This window comes from Drosophila takahashii, chromosome 2R, assembly GCF_030179915.1.
Source record: "Drosophila takahashii strain IR98-3 E-12201 chromosome 2R, DtakHiC1v2, whole genome shotgun sequence".
Taxonomy (NCBI): Eukaryota; Metazoa; Arthropoda; class Insecta; order Diptera; family Drosophilidae; genus Drosophila; species Drosophila takahashii.
In genome coordinates, this window is record NC_091679.1 from 30,052,126 (window position 1) to 30,066,302 (window position 14,177).

Here is a 14,177-nt window from a genome sequence, read left to right on the forward strand (position 1 = left end):
TATTTTTCCAGCTTCTCAAGTATATTTATATTTATTGATTTTATTTAACATTCTGTAATTTAAATAAGTAGTAAAAATATTTATTTGAAAATTCTCACGACTTAGTAATTAAAAGAAATTTATCAAGTAAGCCCATTAAAGTTTTATACCTATTTATGCTGACTTATAAATTATGGTGCCGCATTATTGCCTCCACCCATGTTTTCAATCTAGAAACAAAGTTCTCTTTATGTCAAAGGTTGAGTCTGTCTTTGGCTCTTGTTTCAGTTTTAGTTTCTTAACATTTCGGTTGATAGATACAAGTAAAAAATTCTCGATTTAGCTGCTGGTTTTATTTGAGTATATTAGTTTACCCTATATTAGTTTCGCCATGTCTGAGTTTCCCATCTGCATATCGGCGTCGCAGCGCGAATTGGCCCGCCTCACGGAGGAGGAGCGGCTCACCGCTCAGCTGCAGGTGAAGGAGCGCAAGAAGGCGGCCAAGGCCAAGCCGAAGAAGATCCTGGGCGGCATGCTGATGGTCAATCGCATGAAGATGTGGCGCCAGCACAGGGAGCGCGTCAAGGAGGCGATAAGCTCGGTGGACGCAGAGGCGCCGAACTTCCAGGCGGCCCGCATCACCGGAGTGAACAATCTGCGCGACGAGGCGCAGGTGTTCATGAAGCGCACCAAGGCCAACATCCAGCTGCTGGTGGAGATTTCGCGTACCATGCGCACCCACGGGGCCATCAATCCGTTCCGCTACGAGGTGGTGCACGCCGTCTCCAGCATTCCGCTGGCCCTGCTCAGTCTGGAGCAGCTGGAGCGGGACAATAGCGAGTTCGGCCGCCGCATCATGGAGGTGAAGAGCGAGGTGGACTCCGGTCTGTCGGACAAGCGGTTACTGGAGGGCAGGAATGCGCCTGCTGCGGCCCCACTGGAGCTTCCGCCCCAGGCGATGGCCAAGTACGAGGCCTTCAACATTCCGCTGCCCGAATCGGACGCCGAGCTGCGTCGCCTCTTCCGGCCGCGCATCTACTTTGACATCTATCTCAAGGACGCCCGGCCGCTGGGCAGGATCGTGATCCAGCTGTACACGGAGGCAGCTCCGCTGGTCGTCCTGCAGCTGATCAAGTCCTGCATGTGCAATCAGCACACCAAGTTCGTGGTCAAGCGACTCTTCCCGAATCTCTGGCTGGAAACGGATTTGATGCTGGCGGCGGACTCGCTGCTGCACAAACCGCTGGAATACGACGCCAAGGTGATTGACCACGGCGCATCCAGCTACGTATTATCCTTCAGCAAGGCTTATGTCAAAGGCTTCACCGAGCACCTGTCCTTTGCCATCTCGTTCAAGCCGCTTACCGTCGTCAATGGATCCCGCGTGGGATTCGGCCGGATTGTGAAGGGCAGCAAGATATGCGAGTGCATCCAGAGCTACGGCACCAAGAACGGAAAGCTCAGCCGGGGCCTGCTGTTCACCAGCTGCGGATTACTGTAGACTGCAGTTGGTCTCCAAAAATTGTTTTCCTGTGTAACGAATCCCTTCTTTGTGTATAAATCATAGTCGGTTTATAATATTTTTCAAAGAGAAATAACTTTATAGTAGGTGTATTTAACATGCAATCTTTATTTTAATGGTTAATGAAGAACTCAAAATAATTGTGAAATAAGATCGATATCGTTATGCACAAGCGAATATCTGCAGGTCAATGTAATATTTTTTTAAATCGAGTTATTCATATCCTTTTGATGTTATACATATCTTATTTTGCATTATCTGTTTAAAAAAATACTAAATTCGATATTTCAAAACTGATTTTTTATAATTTTAATTAATTAATTTATACGATGAAATATCTATTAGATATGTTTGATATGATATAAGGTAGAATTTACCCGAAACCAAATCAAATTTATTTTCTCCATAGCAATCAATAGCTATTCTAGAATTCGATTTAAAAACAAAACTTTTTCTGATGGCTTGAAAAGTTAGCGACGTCCATGCCTTATTTCCTATGCCCACACTGCTTTGGTGACCCCTGTAAGGGACCAATTGGATGTACGCATTCAGGATCTTGACACCGCCCCATTCCCCTTTTGCCGCCGCAGAGTGACACTTCTCCGCCTGGCGACAACTGCAAGTGCCGTAAACTCCATTATCCGATGTTCGGTGTCACTCTTCATTTGACTCAATTATAAGCGAAGGCAGTGACAAAAAACACGCAGGAAAAAAACGGCTGTCGTGGGATGAGATATCCACCAGGATACTAGGATTTCACATTTCTGGGGAGGATGAAGGGACTGACAGGCAAAGTCACTCGATAACAGGTTGAATTGGGGTTGGCTCGGGTTAGTTTGGCTGGCAGTCGATGTTGGGGCTTATTAATAATTGCGATTTCTAGTTTCGGTTCATCCAGTTCAGGCACACTCGTGGCTCTCCACCCCCCTCCACCGTCACTTCCCCCTTCGGCCCTCTGCTGGTCTGGATGTCCTTTGTGAGCGCTCTCCTGCAGCGCTAATTAATTTTTCTGACCAACATCACAGAGAAAGAGCAGAGGGGCGGCGAGAGATTTACATTTATTACCCATACCATGAGCACTGAAAATGACTAACAGACCCCCAAGGTAATGAGCCACCCACCCCATTCCAAACCAGCCCGCCCACCAATCAAGGACGAGGCGATGGTATGTGCATGGTCATGCCTTGAGGATGCGGACGCCCTGCGGATATTTTTACTTTATGCGCGGCAAATTAAATAATTTTAATTTTTATTGTTCGGCCGCTCTTGGCAGCTCTCACGAAGGACACAGCGGTTGGTCCTGGTCCTAGTCCTGGCACTTTTACTGGTACTGGTCCTGGTCCTGTCTCCGAAGCCCCTTGCTGTTATTGTTGTAGGCCATAATTTGCTGGCTCGTGGCTAAGTTTTTGGGGCCACAATTCGCTGGCCCATTTCCCCTGCTTGGCGGCGCTCTTTTGTTTGTCTTTTTTTCGGAACGGAACGAAACGTTTTTCTTATCCCGCGTTTTGTGTGTGCTTTTACCAAATGCCTCTGCTTCTGCCTCCACAGATCCGCCCGCGCCGCCATTAATTTCTGGCTATATGGAGGGACAAATTATCCCAGCTGGCTCGGTGCAAAAACTGCTTTGCGTTTCATCAGGCGGCAATCCGTTGGCGACGCTAACATGGTACAAAAACGACAAAAGGGTGAGTGCACAAATTTCCCTCCTCCTTTTTTTTTTGCCGTCCTTTGTTTGCATTTTCCGCAGAAAACTCACACACACACACACACATACACACTGAACAAAGAGCGAGCGAGAGGGGAGCACACTATCAACGACAGGCAGCAAACATCCGCAAAACAATAATGGCGCTTTTGTTGACCATTTCCGCTTCCGCTTTATGGGCTTAAAGTGCTAATGAGCCACTGCAGCCGTGCGCTTCTGATGCCAGAACGATTTCGGTTTTCACACCTTCCACCTACCAATAATCGAGAGCACAACTATCGTTAGAACTTTGAACAAAAGGTGGTAAATACGGCGGGAAATAGTAGAAAAAGTCACCCACAACCGCAGCTCATCAGCCCACACACTTATACGGCGGAATGATGGTTGAGTGGGTGGTTGGGTGTTTGGGTGTTTGCTATGCGGGACAGGAGCACCTGCAGTTTCAGGTGCGGCTTCCTGTTTTAGCGTTTCCCATTTGTTGCGGTGTCAGAGTTTCCATCTCCGCCCCTCGGGGGACTCATCTGTGTGCCGTGTTTGCTCGCCAGCTCGCTCGCTCGCTCAGATTAGACGACGTTTTATCAGCGAAATTAAAATGCATCCGCCAGCTGTGCTCTTTGGAGATGCCTTCCCAACCAGCCAACAAAAAAAGAATAAGTACTCTCTCCCCCTGCAGATAAACTCGGTCATACGGGCGGCGGACAAATCGGTGTCGGCCGAAATCACCATTCTGGCCAACGTGTCCGACAACCAGGCCCAGTACCGTTGCGAGGCCTCCAACAGCGCCACTGAAATCCCGCTCTTCCAGTCCACCACGCTCAGCGTCCACTGTGAGTATTCCTAAGACATGTATAATTCTTAAAGATAAAGCTTAAATTGTTAGTTAGCAGTGTCATTTTTTTTAATTGCCGAAAATGTAAGCTTAGCATTTTAGAATATTTAATAATTCTGTTTATTAGACAGACAAACAGATAAAAGCAAAACAGAAATTTGAGGATAAAATAATGTAGATTAATAAAAAAACTGAGTAAATTTTAATCATATTATTGGAAACACCGCTTTTTAAAAGTTTCTTTCATAAATCTGGTTCAAATATAGTTCAACATTTTTTCAAAAAATTAAAAAAAAAAAAAAAGAAATCTTAAAATAATTTTTTTCTACAATTTATTTATTTTCCAAAAAGTAAAATGAAAATTCTATTATTGTAGTAAGGAATGCTTATTTCTACATTATACAAAAATGATAAATTCTTAATCTTTCAAAAACCTATATAAATTGTTCTATATTGCTCTGTTTAAAAAAACGATCAAATAAATGCTCCTTGTTGATTTAAGCAATACAAAATTAGGATTTTTTGTACATATGTTGCAGAAAAAAAAATTACAAATTTGATCATATGACTTGATTTTAAATTTGAAATATTATTATTTTGCCAAGTGCAGTTGCTTTAAATCCTTGGGGCGGGGGACTTACCAGCTCCTTTCTTAATATCCATTGGTGTGTGTGCTCGCCGTTTCAGTTGCCCCGGAGACGGTCAAAATACGCATTGAACCGGAAGAACTGCGACCTGGCATGGAGGCAGCCATCATCTGCGACTCCAGCTCCAGCAATCCGCCGGCAAAGCTGTCCTGGTGGAAGGACGGCATCCCCATCGAAGGTACGTACGGTATGGTATGGTATGGAATGGCTTGGCCTGCTTGGCTCTTTGGGCCTGGCCAAGCGATTTGGCAATTGGAAGTTTGCCCATCGCAATTCGCCATTCGCCATGGACTTGCCGGCGCCACCAATGCACTTTGTTGGTGCGAGGCGTTTCCACGACAACATCCGGTTCGCTTGCCAGTCACTAAAATTACGCCCTTTTCTTCTCCGCTCTTATTCCCAAATACCCATTCCCTTGCCCATTGCCCTGCCCAATCCAAATCCGAATCCTGTATCCCTGTCCGCCCACCGGAACCACCGGCATTCCATTCCCCGACCCACAGGCATTAATAACACGTCCAAGCCGGGTCTCTGGGGCGGCACAGTCTCCACGCTGGAGTTCAGGGTGAACGTCACACAGGAAATGAACGGCCAGGTCTACACCTGCCAGAGCGCCAACGAAGCTCTCCAGCGCAGCGTCCACGAGGCGGTCAGCCTGGATGTCCTGTGTAAGTATGTCCCTCCTAATTGCTCAATTAGACGGGCTCTGCAATCGGCAGTCGCATCTATAAGTTGTGTCGGAGAGCTTGTAGGTATCTCCTGTGAAGTCCTCTCTCTTTGGGCACTCGGAAAATAAGTACACTTGATTGAGCTTATATTTATCCGCAATTCTGATTTCAAGAACTTTTTAATACGAAACCATAGTTCTTCATTGAAGACCTTTATTAAGCCACGTTTTAATTATACTTAAATTAAATATGAAATGTACTTAAGGCAGGTGTAAAGAGTACTTGAATCAAGTGTGAGGTTTTAAAAAAATATCGGAATATTTTGTAAATTTCCTGAAAATTGTACTTTTTTACTTTTACTTATTAATTCGTAAATAAATACTATAAAAATACTTCAGAGTATAAAATACTCGTAAATTAAGCAGTTATTCATGAGTTATCGAGTTTCCCAAATAAACAATATTTTAAATGTGTTTTTTTATTTTGTAATTTAAGTTTTATTAATTTTAATTAAAAGTTAATTGAATCATCTCATAACTTTCTGTCAACCCTGTAAAAAATGTATTGAAAAGTGAGATTGATCTAGTCCAAAGAGAATATATTTTGGCTGTAAAATATTCCTGTGACACAACATTCACCTCTAACCCTCAGATCGACCCAAGTTCACGCCGCCTCCCTCGTCGACGGCGGTCGGTGTGGAGGGTGAGTCGCTGCAGGTGCCCCTCCAAACCAATGCGAATCCATCGCCGGTGTCCTATAAGTGGACCAAGGATGGGGCCACCATCCCGCAAGATGGCGAGCATCGCATCTTTGCAGACGGCGGAAGTTTGAATATTACCCGCCTGCATCGGGATGATGCGGGAATCTACTCCTGCACAGCCTCCAACTCGCAGGGAAAGGCCACCCTCAACATCACGGTGGTGGTGGAATGTGAGTACTCCGGCTGCTACTCCCGGTGCACTTACGCTAACGGACTAATTTCGGTTTTGCCACCACAGACGGAACCACCATCAAGTCGGTGTCGGAGAACATCATCGTCAATCCCGGCGAGGACGCAATGCTCTCCTGCAGCGTGGAGGGCAAACCGCTGACCGAGGAGCACGTTAAGTGGGAGCGAGTGGGCTACGACATGACCGTGAAGACATCGACGACCTTTGCGAACGGCACCTCCTACCTGCACATCAAGGATGCGCAGCGGGATGATGTGGGCAATTTCCGGTGCGTGGCCGACAATCGTGTGGCCAATCCGACTAACCGCGACATCCTGCTGATTGTCAAGTGTAAGTGGTGCATCCCTCTCTACCTCCCTGTAACCCCATCTCCACATCATCTTTCCATTCATCTCCTCCAGTTGCTCCCGAGATTGCCAAGGCTCCGACGCTCCTGAGAGCAGCCAGTGGGACAGGCGAACGGGGCCGACTGCCTTGCCGGGCACAGGGGTCGCCCAAGCCGACGTTCATCTGGCGGCAGGACAAGAAGGACCTGCCCATCAACCGGACGTACAAGTACGAGGTGGAGGAGCGCAAGATTGACTCCCTGACCTACGAGTCCTCGCTCATCGTGGACAAGGTGGCGCCCGCGGACTACGGGGCCTACGAGTGCGTGGCCAGGAACGATTTGGGCGAGGCGGTGGAGACGGTGCGCCTGGAAATCACCTCGCAGCCGGACCCACCCCTCAGCCTCACCATCCTGAACGTCACCCACGACACGGTCACCGTGTCCTGGACGCCGGGCTTCGATGGTGGCCTCAAGGCCTCATATCGCGTGCGCTTCAGGTGAGTGATATTGCAGGTTGTGGCTTATTCACAAGATGCACGAAGAACAATTTTATCAGGATCTTTGAACTTCTTTTTAAGTTATCAAAAATATCGATCGACCACAATCAATGTTTTTTTTTTATTTGTTGCTTTATTTATTTATTTATTTAAATTGTAAAATAATTTTAAAAATGAATTAACCAATTAAATTTTTTCAAATGTATATATTAAAACTATTGATAGCCAAAAGTATTGATTGTGACCGATATAAGTAGTATCGATAGTATGAAAAATTTTAAAAAATAATCAAACAATTGCCAATAAAAAGAAAAACTTAAAAAAGGTAAATTAGATATTCAATCACAAAACCTAATGAAAAGAAATGTCATAAGTTTAAAAATAATCCATTGCGCTATCGATCCTTTTGCGAATTTTACTTGAAATGAGCCAGCAAACAAAAATATAACTGAACTTTTTCTCATTAGTAAACTAAGCCTTTTGTTCAAAAGTACCATATCAGATTTTTGCCATGTGCAACTGTCACGGTTCCTGGCACTAATGAAATTGCACTCTGCCTTCTCATTTGCAGGATGGTCGACCGCGAGCAGTACAAATACATCGACGGGCTGCCCAACAGCCACAAGCTGACCATCGGCGGGCTGCGCATGAATACGCTCTATCTGTTCTCGGTGATGGCCCACAACGAGCTGGGCCAGAGCTCCTACCTGCCGGATTTGGCACGGGCCGAGACCAAAGGTAAGTCCGCCCCCGCCCCCGCTCCCTTTTCCTCTCAGTACGGCCGGCATTCAAATTGGCCGCGAGTGGGGCAGAGCATTCGGCCAGCGATGCTGACATTGATTTATGCGAGTCCGCCATTTGGCTTTTATGGCCACTGGTCCGAGCACGGGTTCGATTCGGTGGAATCGGAAGAATCGCGTAGCATGGCATCGGTAACTACTGGTAGTAGTTAGTAGGATTCGGTGGTGGTGGTGGTGATGGTGCCAGGTCAGTTGTCAGGCTGCAGCTAGTCGGCAGATTTGTGGAATTAATTAGCTAGCCAGTATGATAAGCAGCTATCAGGCTAATTAGAAGCACGCATGGAATGAGTCAAGCGAAATAATTGATGAAGTGAAATTAACCCAGAAAGTGGATTTCGTTATTGCCACCGAAATGAAAAACTTGCATGCAAATCGGAATAAATCAGAGAACTGAAATCTGTTTATGCCTAGCTTATAAACATTTGCTCTCGAATAAAGGCAAGATAATTCACCGGAGCATCACAAATTAACTAGATAGCCTCCCAAGCCAATAAATATTATAAAATGAATTGTTATATGACGAAATGGACTTTATGCAATCAATCAGCTTGAGTTATATAATAGATCTCAGTTTGAATAGGTGGAATAATGATAATACTTTGAAATTAAACATTATTTTAGGAAGAAAAGCTTTAAGAATTTTCTACAATCAATATTGGACCAGAAATCTTTGCTAGCACGACTTTCCTTAGCCCTTTTGTAGCCAGTTCACTGCACCACCACCAATTTAGCAATTCAAATAGACGCAACTGTAGATTATGAAGCGTAAGAAATGGCCTCCAACCAGAAATGGTCAAGGGGGCATAATGTGCAGGCCGCCAGGATCCGATTTGTTGTCTCACTCAATAATCTCGTCCCGACCCTTGCTGCTCTTAATTGGAATTGCATTACGACCATCAACAACGTCAACGACACCGACGATGCGACCACCGCAAATGGCCGCTATCCTCCTCAATTCTCGTTCGGCCCACCATCTACTATCCATCCATCCATTCCGGCCCTGCAGAAGCCCCGCCCCCCTCGCATCCGGCATCGTCGCTGGGAGGCGGACCGCCGACCACCAGCCAGACGCCGCTGGGCGGCACATCTGGCATGCTCCTGGTGGGCGTGGGCGCCGGCATCGTCGTGGTCCTGCTCAACGTGTTTGTCATCGGCTGCTGTCTGCACAAACGGAACGAGAAGCGCCTCAAGCGAGGTGAGGGGATCCACTGCAGGATCCACCGTGTATCCTGCGGTTGCTGCTGCTGCCACACAGGGAGAAAAAGTCAGGAGTCAATTAGAAATTCTATTTATTTTATTATCATACATAAGAAATATAGGAAACTAGTATTTTTCGAAAGTAAATATCATATCAAATATTTTCGACATGACATTTGACATTTTTTAATTATAAAGTTTATTTAGGAACTCAATTAATAATTTCACATTAGATTCAGATTCATTTAAATAATTATATTTTTTAATATTTTTGTCAGGTCTTAGAAAACGAGAGTTTGGTAAATTAAATATTTAAAAGTTAGGCGTTCAAATAATAATTTAACTAAAATTCAGAATAGGTTTTTATGATGACGATTACTAGGTATTTCTTATTTATTGATTACCATTATCAGCATGTTTCTTATTTTCAGTTCTAATAATCTAATATTTTCATTTGAAAAGCTTTAAAGTATAGGCCTTCCTGCGATATGATCTCTGTGTACACTGGCATTGTTGCAATCCACTAAGATGGCGTTTCAAATGGAAAGCTATAGTTGGGAGCTAAAGAGCAGGGGAGTCCATGGAGTCCATGGAGTCCATGGGCATTTGAATTTCTAATTCCCCCGGCAAGGGAAGGCAGTCGCCTCCGTTATTTTCTTTTAATTTGTGGGCGTTGTCAGCGCACGTGCCCGGTGGTCAGCAATTGCGGATAGGAAAGGAAATGGGAATGGGCAGGGGAATGGGCACGGGAATGGGAATGGACATCGCGATGGGAATCGCTGTGGAATGGCGATGGCGTCGCTAATTTCATTTGCCATCACATGTCCCGGCTCCGCTTCGCAGCCTCTACGTGATTTGCGTCACTCGCTGGTCGCTAGTCGGTCTCTTTATTTGATTTCGCTGCGTGTGCTCGCCATGCCAACCGAATTCGACCCTCGACCCCCGTTTCCTAGCCATAGAATCCATGGCCGAATCCCCGAATCTACGAATCCACGAATCCGAGTTGGATAACTGGGAACTGGGGCAGCGAACGCGTTCATTGCTATGCTCTGCGCCATTTTATATTTTTATTCCTCATGATATTATTCTCTTTTATTACAATTTCTCATTTCATTGCGCATTTATTTATTGTTTTATTTTTGCAACCATATTTTTGTTTTCTTTTTCGTTTTTTCGCTTTGTCAAGGACTTGAACTGATGCCAGCCGAGTTAACCGAGGACTCCAGCAACACACCGAATCTGGTCATAATTGGCATCTCCCTGGCGGCATTTGGCTTTCTCCTGGTCAACGCGTCGCTGGTTGCCTGGTTCTTTGTGCATCAGCGCCGCAAGAAAGGTTATTATTATTATTTGTTATTTATTATTATTGTGACTGTTATGTGGGCGCTCTGATGTTCTGGTTTATTTACTCTGCCTGTTATCTTGGAGTCGGGCTGGGCATGCCTTTGATTGAGGTTATTTCTGTGCGGGTCTCTCTGGCACTTTGAATTCCGTATTCCGAATTTCGAATTCCGAGTACCGAATGCCACTAGACAATTGCATTGCCATGTTGCAGCGGCAGCTGGCACCACTTCCGTGACACCGCCGGATGCGGAAGCGAGCGCGTTGTGCAGCTTCCGGTGGCCACTAAGGACGTCGGCATGCTCGGGCCCTCTTTATGAAGCTCACTAAACAATTTCCTGCATACGCAGGCTTCTGCGCTACTCGGGATGCGAAAGGGGGATCCACTCCAGCCGGATCACTTTCCCGCCTTGGCTTCTTGTAATTTCCGCCAGCAACCGATGCCAAGCGTGGCCAGGATGGCAAGAAGTCGAGGCAAGAAGTCTCCGGCTCGGAGTATAATGATGACAGAAAATAATGATGCATCCTGGCTGCAGAACCCAACCAACAGCAGCCAAGTGCTGCTGTTTATCGAACAAGAGACCCGGACAGTCGGCAAGACAAATGTGCATCGTTTTCTTAGCTGAATGCACAATCTTCCGGAAATCAGATTGCTTTCACGGTGCCATGGGTGAAGGGGGGAAAGTCGTTGGGATGCACGTGTCGACAAGTGTTGGACATGTTTGCCGAGGGTTGTTTATTAAAACGAAATTATTTTTCACCACTAGAGTGGAGCCAACTTTAAAATGGAAACCCTGATGGCGCCATCAGCCACAGCAATTGTTACCATTCGCCCGAGGCAGCGTTCCCTAACCATTCCATACCAACGAACTGGCAAATTTGAGACGTGGCCCGCACACACGGCGTATACGCAATGTGCCAAGCACCCAATCTCCTTTACGTGCCACCAGTCGACATGCAACACGCAGCCTCGTTGCCGGCTAACCAAATTATTTCCATTGAGCCAGGGTGAATGAGCCGGGCAGCAAATGAAGCTGCAACGCGAAGCAGCACAAATAAGCCAGAATAAAATTTATGCAAATGCACGAGTTCAGCTACTCAAAATTCCAAAAATTTAAGGTTAAAAAGGGGAATTTTTAACGATATTTAAGACATATCTCATAACATAATAGTATAACTAAAATGTCTAGAGATCCGACCATTTGTAAGTCATCTACATAACTTCATACATATATTCTTTTAGTTTTGAAAACCAGACTGAAAGTCCTTTGTTTAAGCTGGGTGTTGGCACCATATAAGGACAACGTCGTGTCATATTTGCAGCTGCTACACCCAGAAAAATGATGGACAACATTTTAGGTCATGCATAGCCTAAAACATTTTAAATGGACTAAAAGTTCCTTTTTAGGTCATGTACAGCCTAAAAATTTAAATTTTTGGTATATTTGCCCTACTATTTAGGTCCCGTATAGCCTAATATTTTAGGTCATCGAGGGCCTTAAAATTAATGAATTTTACCTAAATAAATTTGCACGGAACTCTGATACCGTTCTAGCGACGCTATAATTCCCAACCAGTTATAGCGCGGCTTGCATGGTAACCCACTTCGATCGTTAAATAAAACAGCGATTTCACTGCTGAACAGTGAAGCCTCTTCGCTCTTTTTGTGTGTTGGAATAATGACGACTTCTTGAAGACTAAGCCGACATTGACCTCGAGTTAGCTATAAATTTCTCTGTATTTACTTTATAATATGAAACATTTTTCAGTACAAATTTTTAGGCCAAATAAAGCCTAAATTTTTTTTTAAGGCAGCCAATTACCTAAAATCTAGGCCAAAAATTACCCTATTTTAGGCCATTAATGGCCTAACATTTTAGGTCATACAATCCTAAATTTTAGGCCATTCAAGGACTTAGCTCCATTTTTAGGCCAATTTTACCTAAATTCTAGGCCATTTTTAGACATTTTAGGTCATTTTTTTTTCTGGGTGTAGATGTTATTTGTTATATGTGTTCTGTCATGCAGTTTGCGTAAACATTTGACTTATGAGTTGATTAACATCTCGGGCTCTTTCACTGAAACTTTTTGATTCATTAGGCGAGCGAAAAGGGGGTCGACACGCCCCGAAACTAAACTAAACTGACTTAATCGGGGGAAAACGAAATGTGGGCCAGTTATTTTTTGACATTCTCAAACGGGAGGCACGAAGCACGAGTGGCATGAACTACAGCCGCAGGACATAAATAAGGAATTTCCCTAAGAATCCCAGGCCGGGCCAGACTCCATTATTCCTGTCCTTCTTCGCTGCCAGTGCGGCAGAGTTGAACAAATGGCGAGTGCCGGGATATGAATGCAATCCCGCTCCGCACAAAAGAAAATTCATATTTCAGTCTTGTTGCAAACAAACACACAGAGGCAACGAAAACGAGAAGCGAAGGAAAAACCCTCCTGGAAGGAACAACATTTTTATGACAATGTTGGGGAGAGAGATCTCCATCCCCATCCCCATCCCCATCCCAATCCCAATCCCGATCCCGTACCGCCAGCCCCTTATCCCTGTCAAAAGCCGATAACTGACAATGCCCAAAAGGATTTTTACTTTTCCCGTTTTCAGTGTTCACAATTTTTCCATCCATTTCGCTTTTTTTCCTGCTCGTTTTTCTTCTTTTTGTGAAGTTGTCAGAGAAACTGGTGCGTTGGCCAGCTTGGGAATGAAAGTGGGAGTGGGAGTAGGAGAAGCCTGTCGGGGGATATCTCTCTGCATATTTCAATGTTTTCGCTGGCGAAACTTGACTTGTGTTTTTGTTGCAGCCCTCGGATATGCATTTTTAATGTGCATTTGTGCCTTTGTGTCAAAATGCCGCATGGCGCACAGAAAGGAAATCCATCCCATCTCATCCTGAACCCCAAATCGGAACCCAAACCCGAAACTCCAACCCAAAAGCCGACTCTTCGGCAAACCATAAGCCCAACCGCACTAGAGGCCGCCTAAGAAGCCTTTCGCTGTAGTTGTCGCTGTCCGATAAACTATGCCAAAAGTCTGCGGTTGGCAGCTGGTTCAGTGGTTCAGCTCCGTCGCCGGCTGTCCTGCATCCTCCTCCTTGTATCCTCAGTCCGTTCCGTTGCCGGTCATCGACCACAGCCGCCATGAACAAGAGAGAGCGGCAGTGACCATCGCATCGCATCGCCTGGCCGCAGCCACAGTCAATGCCCAGTGCCACATATTTCATTCTCGTACTCGTATGAGCTGGGCCTGAGCCGGAACATCCCGAATAGCGCCATCTCTAATGTTTATTGCCCTTCGCCTGGCCCCTGAAAACCTCCCTACACTGAGGTTGAAAAGTTTGGGATTTTTTAAATGATTAAATAATAATTATAAGCTGTTTTCTACCTGGATATTAACTATATTTTCATTATAATTACTTTATAATTAGTTCATATTCCTTCGAATTTATTTTCTAAGCCTTGAACCCCTGAAAGTTCTTTCCAAGTGCCCTCTCCATGGCCCACTTAGAAGTCCAAGCGAGGAGTTGCAATCGTGAGTGGTTAACAAAGTTAGAGGGCATGGGTGTCGTAGGCCCATATGGCAATAGATTTCGTGGCACACAAAAAATGAGCCAACTTTTTAGGTAGAGACCAAATAGGAAATGGAGACATGGCAGCCATCAACACCGAGGGTGTATTATCTGTTGGCCAGGAGTGAAAACTTTA

General features: G+C 45.2%; 2 protein-coding genes across 5 annotated transcripts in view; both read left to right on the top strand.

Moving 5' to 3' along the window:
* sns (sticks and stones) overlaps positions 1–14,177 on the top strand; it is a 78,658-nt gene that overhangs the window by 38,895 nt on the left and 25,586 nt on the right. For 2 of the 4 annotated variants that reach the window (XM_070212479.1, XM_044395761.2), the window contains 9 exons: positions 3,050–3,186; positions 3,880–4,033; positions 4,723–4,860; positions 5,186–5,350; positions 6,002–6,280; positions 6,349–6,630; positions 6,702–7,125; positions 7,697–7,863; positions 10,309–10,458. In XM_070212479.1, the coding sequence (XP_070068580.1) occupies positions 3,050–3,186; positions 3,880–4,033; positions 4,723–4,860; positions 5,186–5,350; positions 6,002–6,280; positions 6,349–6,630; positions 6,702–7,125; positions 7,697–7,863; positions 10,309–10,458 (1,896 nt within the window). Of the gene's footprint in view, positions 1–3,049; positions 3,187–3,879; positions 4,034–4,722; positions 4,861–5,185; positions 5,351–6,001; positions 6,281–6,348; positions 6,631–6,701; positions 7,126–7,696; positions 7,864–8,931; positions 9,121–10,308; positions 10,459–14,177 lie in introns of all 4 variants that reach the window. The other 2 variants (XM_070212478.1, XM_044395760.2) reach the window with 2 other exon arrangements.
* Positions 265–1,598, top strand: LOC108064791 (uncharacterized). Its single transcript, XM_017152498.3, has one exon. The coding sequence runs from the start codon at positions 371–373 to the stop codon at positions 1,478–1,480; it is 1,110 nt and encodes a 369-aa protein (XP_017007987.2). The 5' UTR covers positions 265–370; the 3' UTR covers positions 1,481–1,598.